Genomic DNA, 14,251 nt, shown 5'->3' with positions numbered 1-14,251 from the left:
ACCCTGCATATTACTGCTCAAGGGTATCCCACAGTGTGGAGGGGGAAGATGTGCAAATTACACAGACACTGGCTCCAGTAGCTTGCTCCTGTTTGCTTCGCAGATTTGGAAAGGGGCAGAGAATTTGATAGATCCCGACCTCAGGGCCCCCTTCCCCGACTCTTGATTTTGGCAAGTAGAATGGGGAAACAACCCCCAAAGCTGGCTGTTCCCCTCACAGATCCCTCTTGTTGGCTTTTCTTCACTCATCAGAGTGGAAAGCAATGGGGGGGCTCTTAATAGGGGGTATCACAGGTAACTCCCATTTTATAATATTTGCAAGTGTGAGAGCCAAGCCGGAGACAAGCAAGAGCATCCAGGCCACACGATGCAGGGTGGTGTTTGATCACCTGAAGGGGCTGGAAAGGAATCTCCTCCTGCCACTACCAAGAAAGCCTTTGCACAAACAGCCAGGTGCAGAAGCCTCAGGCACCGACCATCTCGGCGGGCAGGATTCCAGACTAGCTGAACCTGTTGTCTGATCTGCAATTGCCATGTAGCTTTTGTAAAAGGGCTTTCAAAATTAATTGGCTGGGGGAAGGGAACCTGAATGAAAGGTGCTACTACCAGTCAGAGCTATTGTCATCTGCTTTGAGAGCCATTTCCTCCCTGCACACATCCGTGTGGAACCTGGCCGTCAAAGAATAAAGAATTAAGCATCACAATGATCTTTTGAGGTAGGGAAACACTGTCCGCATTTTGCAGATGGGGAAACTAGGAACTAGATTGGTCAATGGTCTGGTTTTCACAGGTGCTGAGCACCTGCAACCCCTTCTGATATCAACAGCTTTGAAAAATCCCAGCACCCCGCTGGAAACGCACGACAGAGCTGGGTCTCCAAGCTGACTTCTACTTCATGCCACCGCAACCTCCTTCCTAGCTGCCAACTTAAACTGGACTAGGGAGCCAGTCTCATTGCTTGGCAATATGTCAGCTCTCAACCTTTAAACTGGCTAATTGTTAGACGCATACCACCTAGAGACGGGCTGTTCCCAGAGGTTTGTCGGGGTTGGCTAGGATGTTAGCAAGGCCTGGAGTGAATGCCACCCTGCCCCCTTGCTGTCAGAAACCCTCACTGATTCCCCCCATAGACTCGCTGTGACGAGATTTCCCACTGTTGGCTCCTCCTAACCCAGCCACTGAGGTGGGGAAAACAGAGCGGGGGAGGGGATATTTGAGGTTCAGGCAGGAACATGAATGATGGAGTTCAGGAGGAAATGGGAATAGCCAGCCAGACAAGACCAAAGTGGTGGGGGGGCCGAAAGAGGGGGAGATGTTTTCACAGGGTGGGGAGGTGTCAGACCAAGGGCTTGTGTATCTGGCAATTTAGTGCACATCAAGCTGGGGTGTGAAACTACAGCCCACTAGCCTGGCAGCGTGGGTCCTGCTTGCTGCATGCTAAAAGTTCCCTGGTGCGCTTTGATCTACTGCACAGGGTTACACCCCAGCTTGCTGAACGCTGAATTGTTATATAGACAAGCAGTAGTGCAAGTAGGGAGATACCCTCCACTACCTAGTACCGGCAAGATATTTTTAGTGGGCACGGGGTACCAGAAAGACATGGGGCTAGCCCCCCCCCCCCCCCGTGGGGGGGCTGCGCTCTGCTCCACAGGGCTAGGGAGGGCGTTTATTCTTTATATGGCTTTAACAGCACAATACATATGCTGACAAACTTAAACAAAGGCTTTGTTTAAGTTTGTTAGCATATGTATTGTGCTGTTAAGTTGGTCAGGAGTCCTGGGGCCGGGGGGGAGGGGGGGTGGAGGGAGACACAGAAGATGTTTAAAAAGTGTTTTTGATTCTGTTTCTCCCCATTGGTCTGAATTATCTATGACATCCATACTGCATCATGTCAAGTCCAAATCATTAGAGGAATGCCTCTGCTTGCACTGACCGGAGGATGTTTGGATTCTGATGTCAGCCCATTTCTGCATCCTGACAGGAATCAAGTGTTGTCCACAGTGTACATAGAATTCTTCTTTGCAGCCAAACTAGTCTAATATGCATTTTGTTATCTGGAACTGGAGCAGCAAAACAAAGAAAACAAATGCCTCATTTTCCAGCTTTATGGATGAGAGAACTATAAGTGAAGATTATAATGCCCCCAGACAGTGACAGCCTTAAACCAGCTGCCTCAGGAATCTGCCAAGAATTTTGCTGAAAATATGTTCTTCATTTTAGCAACGGAGCTAAGACTTATCACACATCTTCCCACCTTTATTCGAATGAAGCTCCTTCTGATCTGACAGCTCAGGCATTGTGAGTTTCATCCAGAACAATTTACAAACTTGGAACCTAATCCTGTAAACCCTTAATCATTTGGTCAATCCCATTGAAGACAATGGGACTATTTGCATGTCTATGGACCACTTTTGTGGTACAAGTTTCAGGAGTCTGTTCAGTTCCTATAAAGGAAGTTGAATCCCCCATTGAAATGCGATGTTTGGGTACAATACCATAAAGCAGTTCAGGATACAGTGCTGCTTAAAATTTGACTTTTAATAAGTCATACATATGCTGAAATGGCTCCTCACCCAACTCCCATATAAACAGACTGAATACTAAATATTTTGGGGGAAGGTGAGTAGTTAATGTTTATATATACAAACACCCATTTCATCACTGTGCTGGAAAATATAGCTGAACTTAATTTTCTATGGAATTTGAAGAAAGTTTAACAGCCCCAATTGTTGTGTGTTAATCAGCGTGTACCTGAAAAAATTACATGCCTTCTAAGAGAAAAGAATCAGTCCATACTTACTGAAAAAAAATTCCTTCCAACTTGTGTTCAGAAGTCTGCTACAAGACACATACATAACCTCATGAGCAGAGGGCAGAGAGGATACCCTCCCACATTATGACCAGGAAAAAGAATAAATAATAACAATAAAATTTCAAAGAGGCAGAGGTTCATAGATTTGCAAATCTAAAAACCTGTATTATGCGTTAAATAACCTCAGCACATACCAGGTTTATGAACATTAAAAATTTAACCCATTAACCTGAATGTGTGCTAGCCAGTATGCCGCACTGACTAAAGGTGCATTCACACCTGAACAGCTAAAAATTAACCTTGCCCTTTTAGGCTAAACAGAGTCAAGTCACTGGCTCCATCTCTGTTGTTACATAACAGATAACAAAACTCCAGTGGGGCATGGTGCTAGCGCCTAGGGTCTCAGGTACATGGTGTGATTTTTCAGAATCTCTTTTAGGAGTAGTCATGTACATGAAATTCCTGGTACTTATAATTATGCTATTTCTATGCATGTATCTTCATCTTGGTATCTGAAGTTATGAATATTAGCTATGTTTACTACATGTTTGCTCCTGTGGTAATGCCCACAAGGTATTTATCCAGCACACGAAGGGACAAGTCAAGTTCAATGGCCCATTAACACTTAGTTCACAATGGACCTTGGAAAACACCTGTCTACACTTAATGGACTTTTTGTGAACATTCTAACTAGAATATGGGAGGGGATGATGGACATATAACTTGCCCATGTGACTCCAAACACCATCTTTCACAGTGAGAACAGATTTCCCTTTACTTCGCACTTGGCAGAAGCTAAAAGGCCCTGGCCCTGGCAACAACTCCATTTTGCCTCTTTCCTGCTCCAGCCTTTGGACTATGAACATACACTAATGGGAGCATTCTAACTAAGGGACTGAGGACTTTAAGGTAATCTGGAGCCTTCATATTTCCTTGATCCTTTGCAGATTGACTTATGAGTTGGATATGGTACAGAGACTGTTCTAGCCTCATTGATAGCTGATTTCTCCCTTGCGATGGACAAAGATCAGATGTCAGCAGCCTTTGATACCTGTGCTATAAACAACATAGCCCTTGCTTGAGTGGTTTTGTTCTTTCCTCTCCAAATGTCAAAGCCTGTTCCCATTGAACTCAATAGAAAAATTCCTTTTGGATTTCAATGGGGACAGTATTTGGCCCCAAGAGATCAGAGAATGTGGTTTTGATCAATTGCTTAACTGCTTAACAGATGCAGTTGTAAAATTTTAGACAGGTAAGGGGGGTGTTGGAGGGGACGGGGAGAGCGTGGGAGCTGTGGGCTGGGGAGGAGTCACATGGAGGGTCACGTGGGGAGGTCACCTGCCCCCACCCCTTGTGTCCCTCGCATGAGTGCAGTACCGGCAAGAAATGATTTCTACTTGCACCACTGTAGATAGGCATTAATTTAGCTAGCTCAGATCCCAAAGCAGCAAAGCTGCTTCAGCACAGGCTAGTCCCAGGGATAATTACCCAGGGTTCTGGGCAGACTTGTACTGCATGCACTGAAACACACAGAGGCCACGGTTTCACTGCTCTGAGACCTGAGGGAGCTAGATTAAAGCCAGCTTTAGGGTGGCTACTCAAGCTGTCATCAGACCCTGTGATCACAGAATAGACAAGTCATCCAAAGGACTTCTAGTCTGTTGTAAGGAAAGTTCAGAAGTAATGGTGGAGAAGGAGGGTCTAGTTAGGAGTTGACAAGTCAGTGAGGCTTCTTCAGTTCTGCCAGGCTGTCAGGATTCACACACGTTATTTTTGTAAGTTTTCTCCTTTAATAATAACAATTCTGTAGTAGACTAGTAATAGGAGTTATATGGCACTTTAAAGTGGTTCTGCAGTCTGACCATGTAATTATTAGTCCCAATAAAAAATAGGTAAATAGCCTTAGATTTGTACCTAACACTACACCCATGGTGTGGCGAGAACCCCATGTATCAACAAACTGGTACAGCTGGTTTTTTTTTCCCTACTATTTTCTCTCCAAAAAATGGAAAATATTTCCTTACAGGCATAATTTTAGATAGTACCCTGCCAACGTCAATCATGCTGAAAAGTGAAAAAGTCAAAAATTGAAGATTTTTCAGTGAACAGGGAATTCCAGTTTGTAGGCTGGGAGGGTGAGGCACGATTAGTGAAATATTTGTGCTCAAGACAACGTCAGATGCTTCAAGGTGACACTGGACCAATTTCAAAATGAAGTGTCTCAAAATAACAGGGAGGAGATCTGTACATGAGAGAAAAGACAATGTGCCTTTAAGTCAGGTGTGAAAAATAAATGAGACACTTTAGAATAAACATATTCTAAAGAACTTTTTTCAGAAGATCAAGAATACCTTTAGGAAAAGATTTATAGCACCAAGGAGGGCAGGAGGCTCCAGCTAGCACTCAGAAGGAAACCTTAGAACAATAACTTCCTGCGGGAGATCGCTACAGGGACAGAGCACACAGTTACTAGAAGGATGGACTAAGCCTGAGCTAGGTTTCTGTGTTGAAATTGCGGGAGGGGAGGGATGAATTGCGGTTGGAATCTATGTACACTGAAGTATAAAGGCCTAAAGATAAAACTTTTGTTTAATCAAATATTTGTTTTTCATTATAGATCCAGCCGACCCAATCCCCCAGTTTACAATATAAATTGCTCCCCCTCAATTTCTGACCTGACTAAAGCAATATACAGTAATCACATTAGAAAAGAATTCAGACTCAGAGTTATTGTATTATATTCTTTTTAATCACTGAAATCACAGCAGGCCAAAAGGTTTGCCATTGCTACAGGCCTTCATTATAAATATTTAACAGCACAGAAGAAAGAAAACCATATTCACATGTAGCCGAGGTTAGTAACACCAACAGCAGTTCTAGTACACTCTCTTTTGGATTTGAGTTTTAAGGCAACAAAAATTAGTACCATTCAGTATTTCCACCTGGGTTCTGGATTTACTTTCTGGAGTAGAAAGCAGTGTAATTCCTGTGTGCGCCTGAGTTCAAGTGTGGGTGTATACTGCAGACCAGCTGCATTGGGAATAAGGGTCACTATTAGTAAGGGCATAAAAATAGTTCTGGAAGCAAGTTATTCATTCATCTTTGCAGCAAACACTAGAGTATATGGGACACAGTCTCTGTGAGGTAACTATCATCTAATGGCACTACATTATACATTATATTTTCCACATAGGGCAGAAATTATGCCCAACTTCTTTCCTCAGGCAGGCAGGTGGTGCACTCTGCTGCATGATCTCCTGTTTCCCTTTTAGTGGGCTCAGGAATTTTAGTGCTAGAGATGCCTGAATTTGATTCTCCTCAGTCAGTTTATTTCCCTATGAGCCCTCTGAGGGGCTGTTTCAAAAGGCGAGTATTTCCAAAGCCCACCAGAGAATGCAGACGGCTAGATCTGCTTCTCTTAGGTGTACACAACAGTGCCATCTAGCCAGTGTCATAGAAAGTGGACTTGCCATGTGATGGGAGAACGGAAAGTCTTCTGACTCTCACTGCCAGATTCAGATAGTCAGTCTTTTAGGATGGGGAGAGCATATGTTGTTGACCCAATCCATCCCTATTGTAATGACATTATGCAGCCCAGTATAAGCAAGGACCAATGAATCCCACATTCACCTACAAAAGCTTGCCTGGAAACCCTAGAGATACTGTACTTCCTATCACCACGGTGAGGTCTCAGTGACATAATATACCTGGCAGTTCTATTATACAAAGCACAATCCCACTCTAACTCCACAGACATACACAAAGACAAAAAAAAGGAAACACTGTTTTGCTTTTGGGGCCTGATACTCCTTGCCCTGAAGTTAGAGGGAGCAGGGCTGCATCCACTCTATAGAATGGGGGGGAAAAACCCTCAAAAAAATCTGTTAACTAATTTTATGGTAATATGATGAACAATTTCCCCCCACAAAGACCTTTGGCTCCTCCCTTACGATAAGCACCCTATGTCTCCCACCCAAAACCAGAGCATTGTTTGAAAACATGCTCTTTTTTTAAAAATTTAAATGAGCACCCACTGTTTAAGTAACTGAAACAAAGAGGCCCCAATATATTAAATGACAATTTAAAACAAATTGTATACCATTTATTCCCATGCCTGCATCATTTTACATTAAATACTTTTGGCCCTGAGCCTGCAAAAACTTGTACACACAAACTTTACTTCAGGGTATGTGAGTAGGCCCACTAACTCCAATAAGAAAACTCATATACATAAAGTTAAATACAAGCATAACCCTTCAAAGGATAGAGAGATTTCTTAGCATCAGGATCAGTTCAGCAGCCAGCCCATAAGCAGAACTGCCACCAAAGTCAATAGCAGTTCTACTTTCAGAGCATTTGCAGGATCAGGCCAACATGGTGAAGTTATGAAAAAAGGAAAACTGGTAGCAAGTGTAAGTGTTCTTTAAACAAGGACCCAATTCTGCTCCCATTGAAATAAATGACAAATCTCCATTGGAGTTCAGTGGCACAGGATTGGGCCTCTTTGTTTCTTTTAATAGCACTGCAGTTTTGTGAATCTTCTAGACGCTGACTACTTTTCATGCTGTTTATTTCAAAACACACACAAATGTCTTTACTGCAGTTTTTCATCTTGCCCCATGTTTTATGCAAAAATCCCAATTTAAGCCAACATCAGTCTTCGAAATAATAGAGAATGTATGTGTTTAAAAGCATGAGCTGAGTTAAAAATATATTAAACCTTGGTTTTGGAAAGCAAACCCTAGATATTTTTAATTTAAATAACTATGTGGCTGTAATGAATAATCATATGAAAAATTGAGACTTCAAAACATCCTTTACCCTAAAAGCAAACTAAAAGAGCAAAGCTGTTTCCAAAGACTAGACTAACTTTCAGAGCATACTGCTGCTTTCAGCTGATGCTGTTTCGAGAGCTCATTTAACAAAAGATTGCACATGCACGTTAACAGAAGAGAGATGTTGTTTAGAAGCCATGTAATAAGCCAGCATTTGTCACACTTTTTGTGATAGCTCCATCTTTCTCTTACCTCTCCAAAGAGGCTGCTTTAAACTGCTTAAGGCCTACGCTTCCTCTCCTGCCAAAATGCCCATGGCAAAAGGTACAGGTGGCCCAGGAAAGTCTGCCAGGTTGATCTTGCAGAAGGCTTGGTCTTGCAAAGTGCTGAGTGCCCTCAATTCCCTGTGAAGTCGGTGGGAGGTAGGCTGCTCAGCACTTTGCAGGCTCAGAGTTTCCTGGCATTCTTCCCTTGAGGGAGGTTTGAAGACAGGGAGTGGGGCCTCTCACCCCACAGATCTCCGGGGTCCTTGAGGAAGGAAATCCCCAGTTCCTCAGAGCTGCTGGTCCTCCCTCTCCCTTGACAGTATAGCTTTCAGGCTCCCTGACCTGCATAAACCCCCCCTGGCAGAGACAGGTGCAGACCTGGGGCCACTACTAGCAGCATCAGCATAGGTTCAGATATCCACAGCCTGGGAAGGGGAGAATGTGGTGAGGACAAGCTCTTGCCACTGCCATCCCTCGAAATCCTGCAGAGTACTTGTGGAGGGAGAGGACGCTGCAAAGGCAGCCACACACCTTCTGGTGAAATCTGCTGTGTCCACTCCATTCAGAGGGCCTTGGCAAATAAGTAACTCAGAGATGAAAATGTACATCAGATTTTAAAGCAAACCAGTAAATATCTTCCTCCAAATAACAAGAACAAAAAGCATCTAAAATTCATTCAAACTGACAAAGATCTAACAGTACAAGTTAAAACAGGTAGGTGAGCAATTATTCAGTACACGTTAGCTTCAAAACCACAAACATATACACTCCATTCCCAATTGCTTAATGCTGCCGCCTAGCTCTCTGCAAACACACCAGGAGAAAAAAAAAGTTCACACCACTCATAATTTATAGAACTTTAAAAATGAAAGTAGGACAATCCTCCATTTCCCCAGTGATGAGGGCTCTGGGATTACTCACATGAGTAACAAGACACCATGTGGAACCAGAGGCTGAATTTTCCATCAGTTCAGAGAAATCTTCTCCAGTGTAACTCACGGCAGAATGACAGGCCAAAAGAGGCTTTCCACAAAGTAACTTTTTCATTCTCTCATTTCCCTCCCCTCTTAGTGTTAGTGAGCAGAGTGAGAGTTTAAACCCAAGAAGAAGCAGCAGAAGAATAAGACAACTTATTGATCAGTAAGTTGTCCTGTACTTGAGTCTCATTTTCCATGGGCACATTTTTAAATTAACAACAAGCAGACTTCTTGTGAGATTGCTTTTCCTCTGGTCTGACTGCGGCCCAAAATAACCCAATCATCTTTATTCTGCATCATTCAGATGTTGCCCTAAATGACTGAGGAGTCTATTGTGTTTAAGAGAGAGTCCAGTCCAGTCCTTGTTAGTGTTTTCACATCTTCCCTACGCTATGACCAGAAATGCAAGAATAGTAGCGGCTTTCGGAAAGTCAGAATCACTAATAAAACTTAACCATGGGATTACTGGTCTCTTGAGGATAGAGCAGTAGTGCAGGGCCTGGCATTTATGCCTCATCCCTATGAAAGTTATTCATATATTCTATGGTCACAATGGTTTAGTTTACAAGGAATGGTCAGTGATGTTCATTAGTTGCCAATTTATACTGCTTCCCACCTAGGTACCTTGGCACAATCTTAGATTGCAACTGATTTTTTCAAACCCCTACTGGGTGTGGCTGTAAGCACTACAGGCCTGGATCCTGTGGAGAGCAGAGCAGCCTCCACTTCCATTAAGGTAAATGGTGTCGAGGGTGCTCAGCACCTGGCATGATTTGGTCCTTACGTGTTACTACCCCTGGCTCAGACGTCTTGTGTAGAGCACCCCTGCTGCATCAGCACTCCCCCCTCTACTGTTCAACAGCTGCACATTGAGCCCCCCAGTTGCATGTTCTAGTCCTTGTACGTCTTGGAGCAGATTCTGCTCCTGCTGAAATCAACAGTAAATCTCCCCATCATGCCTCAGGGCCAAGGGCACTATCATAGGAATTGTTTCTCAATACTAATGCAGTGACTACCTGTCCTTAATAATATTCCTCCCCCACTCATCTGGGGGCTGTAAGTCTTTGGGGATATTGGGGCTCCGGAGCTAAACTACCCCGCTTGCTCAATAACTTGCTGAACAGCCCTACTGAACATTTTCTCTGGCCTTCATTGTGTGACTGCTTGCCAACCTTCTGCCAGGGTCATCGTCCCAAAGGGCCGCAGCCACAATGAAGTTCATGCAGAGGCATTCACCTAATGGACGGGTCATAAATATCAGTTTGCTGTTCTCTGTAGGGGTTTTTGCTGATCTGACTGAGCCCTGGGCCAAAATCAGAGTCCAGAGCTGTCATAAGCATACAGCTAAGGGTAGCATAAAATCCCTCCTTTACCTGTAAAGGGTTAAGAAGCTCAGATAACCTGGTTGGCACCTGACCAAAAGTACCAATAAGGGGAGAAGATACTTTCAGATCTGTGGGGGAAGGTTTTTGTTTTGTGTTTTTGTGTGTTCTCTCCAGAGACAAAGAGAGAGATCAAGCAAGTAATCCAGCTCCTACTGAATGATACAACTAAAATTACAGAAATAGTAAGTAATAGCAAGGAAATGTGTTAGAGTATCTTTTGTTTTAGCTTGTGAATTTTTCCTATGCTAAGAGGAAGGTTTATTCCTTTTTTTTTTTTGTCACTTTAAAAATTTTGCCTACAGTGGAATCCTCTGTGTTTTAAATCTTATTATCCTATAAAATTATCTTCCATCCTGATTTTACAGAAGCGTTTCTTTTACTTTTTTTTTTTATAATAAAAAGTTGTGTTTTTAAGGATCTGATTGGGGTTTTTAGTGTCCTAAAAACCCAAGCGTCTGATCTGTGCTCACCTTGTTTACGCTGAAGCCTCCCCAGGAAGGGGAGTGAAGGGACTTGGGGGGATATTTGGGGGAAACAGGAACTCCAAGTGGTCCTTTTCCTAAATCTTTGTCTAACTCATTTGGTGGTGGCAGCGATACCGTTCCAAGGACAAGGAAGAATTTGTGCCTTGGGGAAGTTTTTTACCTAAGCTGGTAGAGATAAGCTTAGGGGGTCTTTCTTGCGGGTCCCCACATCTGTACTCTAGAGTTCAGAGTGGGGAGGGAACCCTGACAAGAGCCTTGCCTGGTTTCTGGCCAGAGCAGGGCAAACTGAGGCATCGGATTGAAAACCTGCCCATCACTACTAAATCACATTGTAGCTCTCGCCTGCAGATGTCGAACCAATGCCCTCCCCACTGACTATGCTTGCTTGTGCAACTGATTAAACCTGTGCCTGGCTGAATGATCTCAGCATACAAATCTGACATTGCTGGGTTCTGCTCATTTCTACTCACACTGTGGCAAATGAGGATATGTAATAAATTGTTAATGCAGATTAATATTTTAAGGTCTTAAAAAACACCCAGCAAAAGTTTCCTCCACTAATCTAGACAACTTTAGAGATAGTGTGTGCACAGGAGAGAGAGAAAGAAAGAGAGGTGGATGAAAGGAGAGTGGGGAGAGTGAAAGTTGCTTGTCTCATGGTCTCCAGGCACATGGAGCAATCTGCACTGCTTTCTTTCATCCTCTACCACAGGAAACAGTACGATCAATAGCTCTGAAAGAGCCCTATCTGTCCTCTTGACAGAGTGACAGCTGCACCTGGAAGTTGCTGTTGTCACTGGAAAGAGTGACAGAGGGTGACTTTGGCTGGGATGCTGAGAGCTACTGCTGTGTGGGACAAAATGCCCCCCTCATAACATTCGGTGAACAGAGAAAATCAGCTGGGCCCAATTTTGCAAAGTGCAGTTGAGCACGCTTAGCAATTTGTAGGAAGCACTTATCACCTTTCAGGATTGGGCCCTCTCAGCTCTAGGCTGGGGGGAAAACATGGAGGGGCAGGAGTGGGAGAAATGTATATATTAGAATATCATCAACTGTGAGCGAGATTCTGCCAGCATTAGCTGAGTAATACCTTATTCCTCCATTCATTTCAGGGGGACTACTCCTGGGATAAGACACTATTCAATGGGAATACGAATGGCAGAATCTGGCCCTATATTTTTTAACTTCAAGCAGTTAGCTAGCGCCAGAAAGTTGTTATTGGGAGAGATGTTTGGTTGAAGAGTATTACTACTTTGCTCCGGCTCATTCCTGAAATGTAGTTACCACTGGTTAGCTAATTTAGTCAGCCCTGTTTCATGGTGGATCTTGGAGAAAACTATACACCATACTATCAAACAGGGTTAAATTAATAGCTTAGCACTGATGCAGAAGGATTTAGTTAGTATTTAATTAGTCTTCAATGCACTTCGGATACGTTGGGGAGGTCAGTTCACAGACACTAAACAGCAGTGAAACAGCTGGTTTTTTAAATTAAAAAAAAGTACCTGTATACCAGTTTCTGCAAAGCGTTAGTGTGCACAGTATGTGTACTGTAAATAATACCTATCCCATATCTAACACGCACGGGTGTTTAAAAAGTATAAACAGCTGCCATTTTTGCTTTCTAAACGGAACAAAAAAGTAACGATCTAATCCTGCTCACATAAGTAATCCTTATTCATGTGAGCAAATCCATGTGTGCCAATAGACTTACTCACAAGTGAGGGTTGCAAAGTTAGGCTCTAAATCTGTGCAAACATAAAGCCTTCACATCATGCTCTTGAATCTGTTCCCAGAACTCTAAATAGGCACCATTATGAAACAGGTCTGAGCTGGATAAACACTGTCGAAGTGAGTATCGAGGCCTCCTGACTCGCACCTTTTTCCACAGCCATGTTGATATCTGAGTTCCATGGGCAAAACGAAAGGCCCAGAGCTCTTTTCTAAAGTGACCTTTGCAAGAGACAATGGGAGACAGACTGCCCTCACGTACAGATTTTCAGCATCCAGAACTTTTCAAATGTAATTTGCTGCTCAGACTTTATACAAAGTGATCCTAGTGTACCATGCTCATGCACAAGCAGCAGCACAGGTGACCATACTGGCTTTGTATATCATGCTCCAGCTGTAAAAAAAATAATCATTGGGATGTGGACATTCAGCAGCCAAGTGAGATGCCTGGTTGGTTTGTGCTCCGATCGCTAGGCTGCGTCTCAACCATTTCACAGCCAGGCTGGCGTTGAAGTTCTGGGAACAAACTGAAAGGTCTGAATGTGCTTTTGTGCACAGAGCCCCTTTTCTAAAGAATTAAAAAGATTCTAAGAATCAGTATTAATAAGCTGATCTCCTTAGGGGACTTGATGAAACGTGCTCGTCAGAAACCACTTCACAGACTGAAGAAATGTTCTCAGCAGGTAGGTAGAGAGGTCTGTGGCTTATTAATTGTGCATGGCACGATATGAACTCACTGATGTGATAGATGGTTGTGCTTCTACTGAAAAATCTTCCCAAGTGAAAGCAAAGAGCTCTTGAGATCAGAAAAAGGCACAGGGAAATAAATCGACCAGCCCGGAAAACATTACATGTTCAAACAAACATATTTGTGATAAGAGTGGAGCTCACATACATACAAACCTTGAAAAAAAAAAAAATCTACCTAATGTCTCTGTATCCTCTTACTGTAAATCACTGATTGGGGAAAATGCATACTGGAAATCAACTGGGGAAAATGTGTACTATAACAAGTCCTCTGACAGGCTTCTGGGAATTAGCAGTACTGACTAGTAGTGATGCTGGTACATAGCTGCTGGAGTTGTGCCTTTCTCTATATGCTTCAGGTGACAGGAGTGACAAAGCAAATGTTCATCTAGCGGATAACAGCGATGTCCATCTTCATCATTGAGTTCCATCCCACAATCCTGCAAAAAGACCAGGTGGCTATTAAAATGTATATTTGCTTTCTGATGCAAGAACCAACTAGTACCTGACGCCAGTACTTAAAGGAGATCAATTCCCTGATAAGGACATGAGCTCTTAAACTGTTGACAGCTCTTTCAAAATAAGCCCCTAGTACCTAGATTTGTCATGGGTAGGAAAGCATCCATCATAAACATCCAAAAGATTCAACCTCCAGCACAGTAAGGTTAGTCTGGTTTAGTAGTTTTTCTTTATTACTTAGATCTTATGGGAGAGTTATGTCCCTGTACATCTTAAATACACTAGCATTTTTCTTAAAATATCCAGGCTGGATTCACCACTGTTTTACTCCATTGAAGTCAATGGAATTACACCAATGTAAAACTGGTCACATGAATCAGGGCACTACAATCTCAGTTCCTCATCACTAGCAATAGCAACGGAAATACAGGTGTTTAGATGATTACTGTGTCACCTAAACTTGCTCAGAAGTCAAGACAATGTGGAGAACATGCCTGATCCTGCTGGAGCTCTGTCTAAATGAATGCTCCCATTAGGGGAGCTGTGCCAAACCTGTGAAGTCAATAGCAAAAAGAAAATTAATCTCCCAACCATGAATTTCCAGGTAATAAATC

The 14,251-nt window shown here is 43.1% G+C and overlaps 1 protein-coding gene across 3 annotated transcripts in view; it reads right to left on the bottom strand.

Moving 5' to 3' along the window:
• Positions 1-5,542: 5,542 nt before the first annotated feature.
• The window catches only part of LIMD1 (LIM domain containing 1), a 64,182-nt gene continuing 55,473 nt past the window's right edge, over positions 5,543-14,251 (bottom strand). For all 3 annotated transcript variants that reach the window (XM_037890244.2, XM_043540778.1, XM_043540777.1), the window contains one exon: positions 5,543-13,618. In XM_037890244.2, coding sequence (XP_037746172.1) covers positions 13,481-13,618 — 138 coding nt within the window. In that variant the 3' untranslated portion in view covers positions 5,543-13,480. The remainder of the gene's footprint in view (positions 13,619-14,251) is intronic.

This window comes from Chelonia mydas, chromosome 2, assembly GCF_015237465.2.
Source record: "Chelonia mydas isolate rCheMyd1 chromosome 2, rCheMyd1.pri.v2, whole genome shotgun sequence".
In the NCBI taxonomy this organism is placed as follows: Eukaryota; Metazoa; Chordata; order Testudines; family Cheloniidae; genus Chelonia; species Chelonia mydas.
The sequence above is the reverse complement of the archived record's forward strand: the minus strand, read 5'-3'. Positions and strand labels throughout refer to the sequence as shown.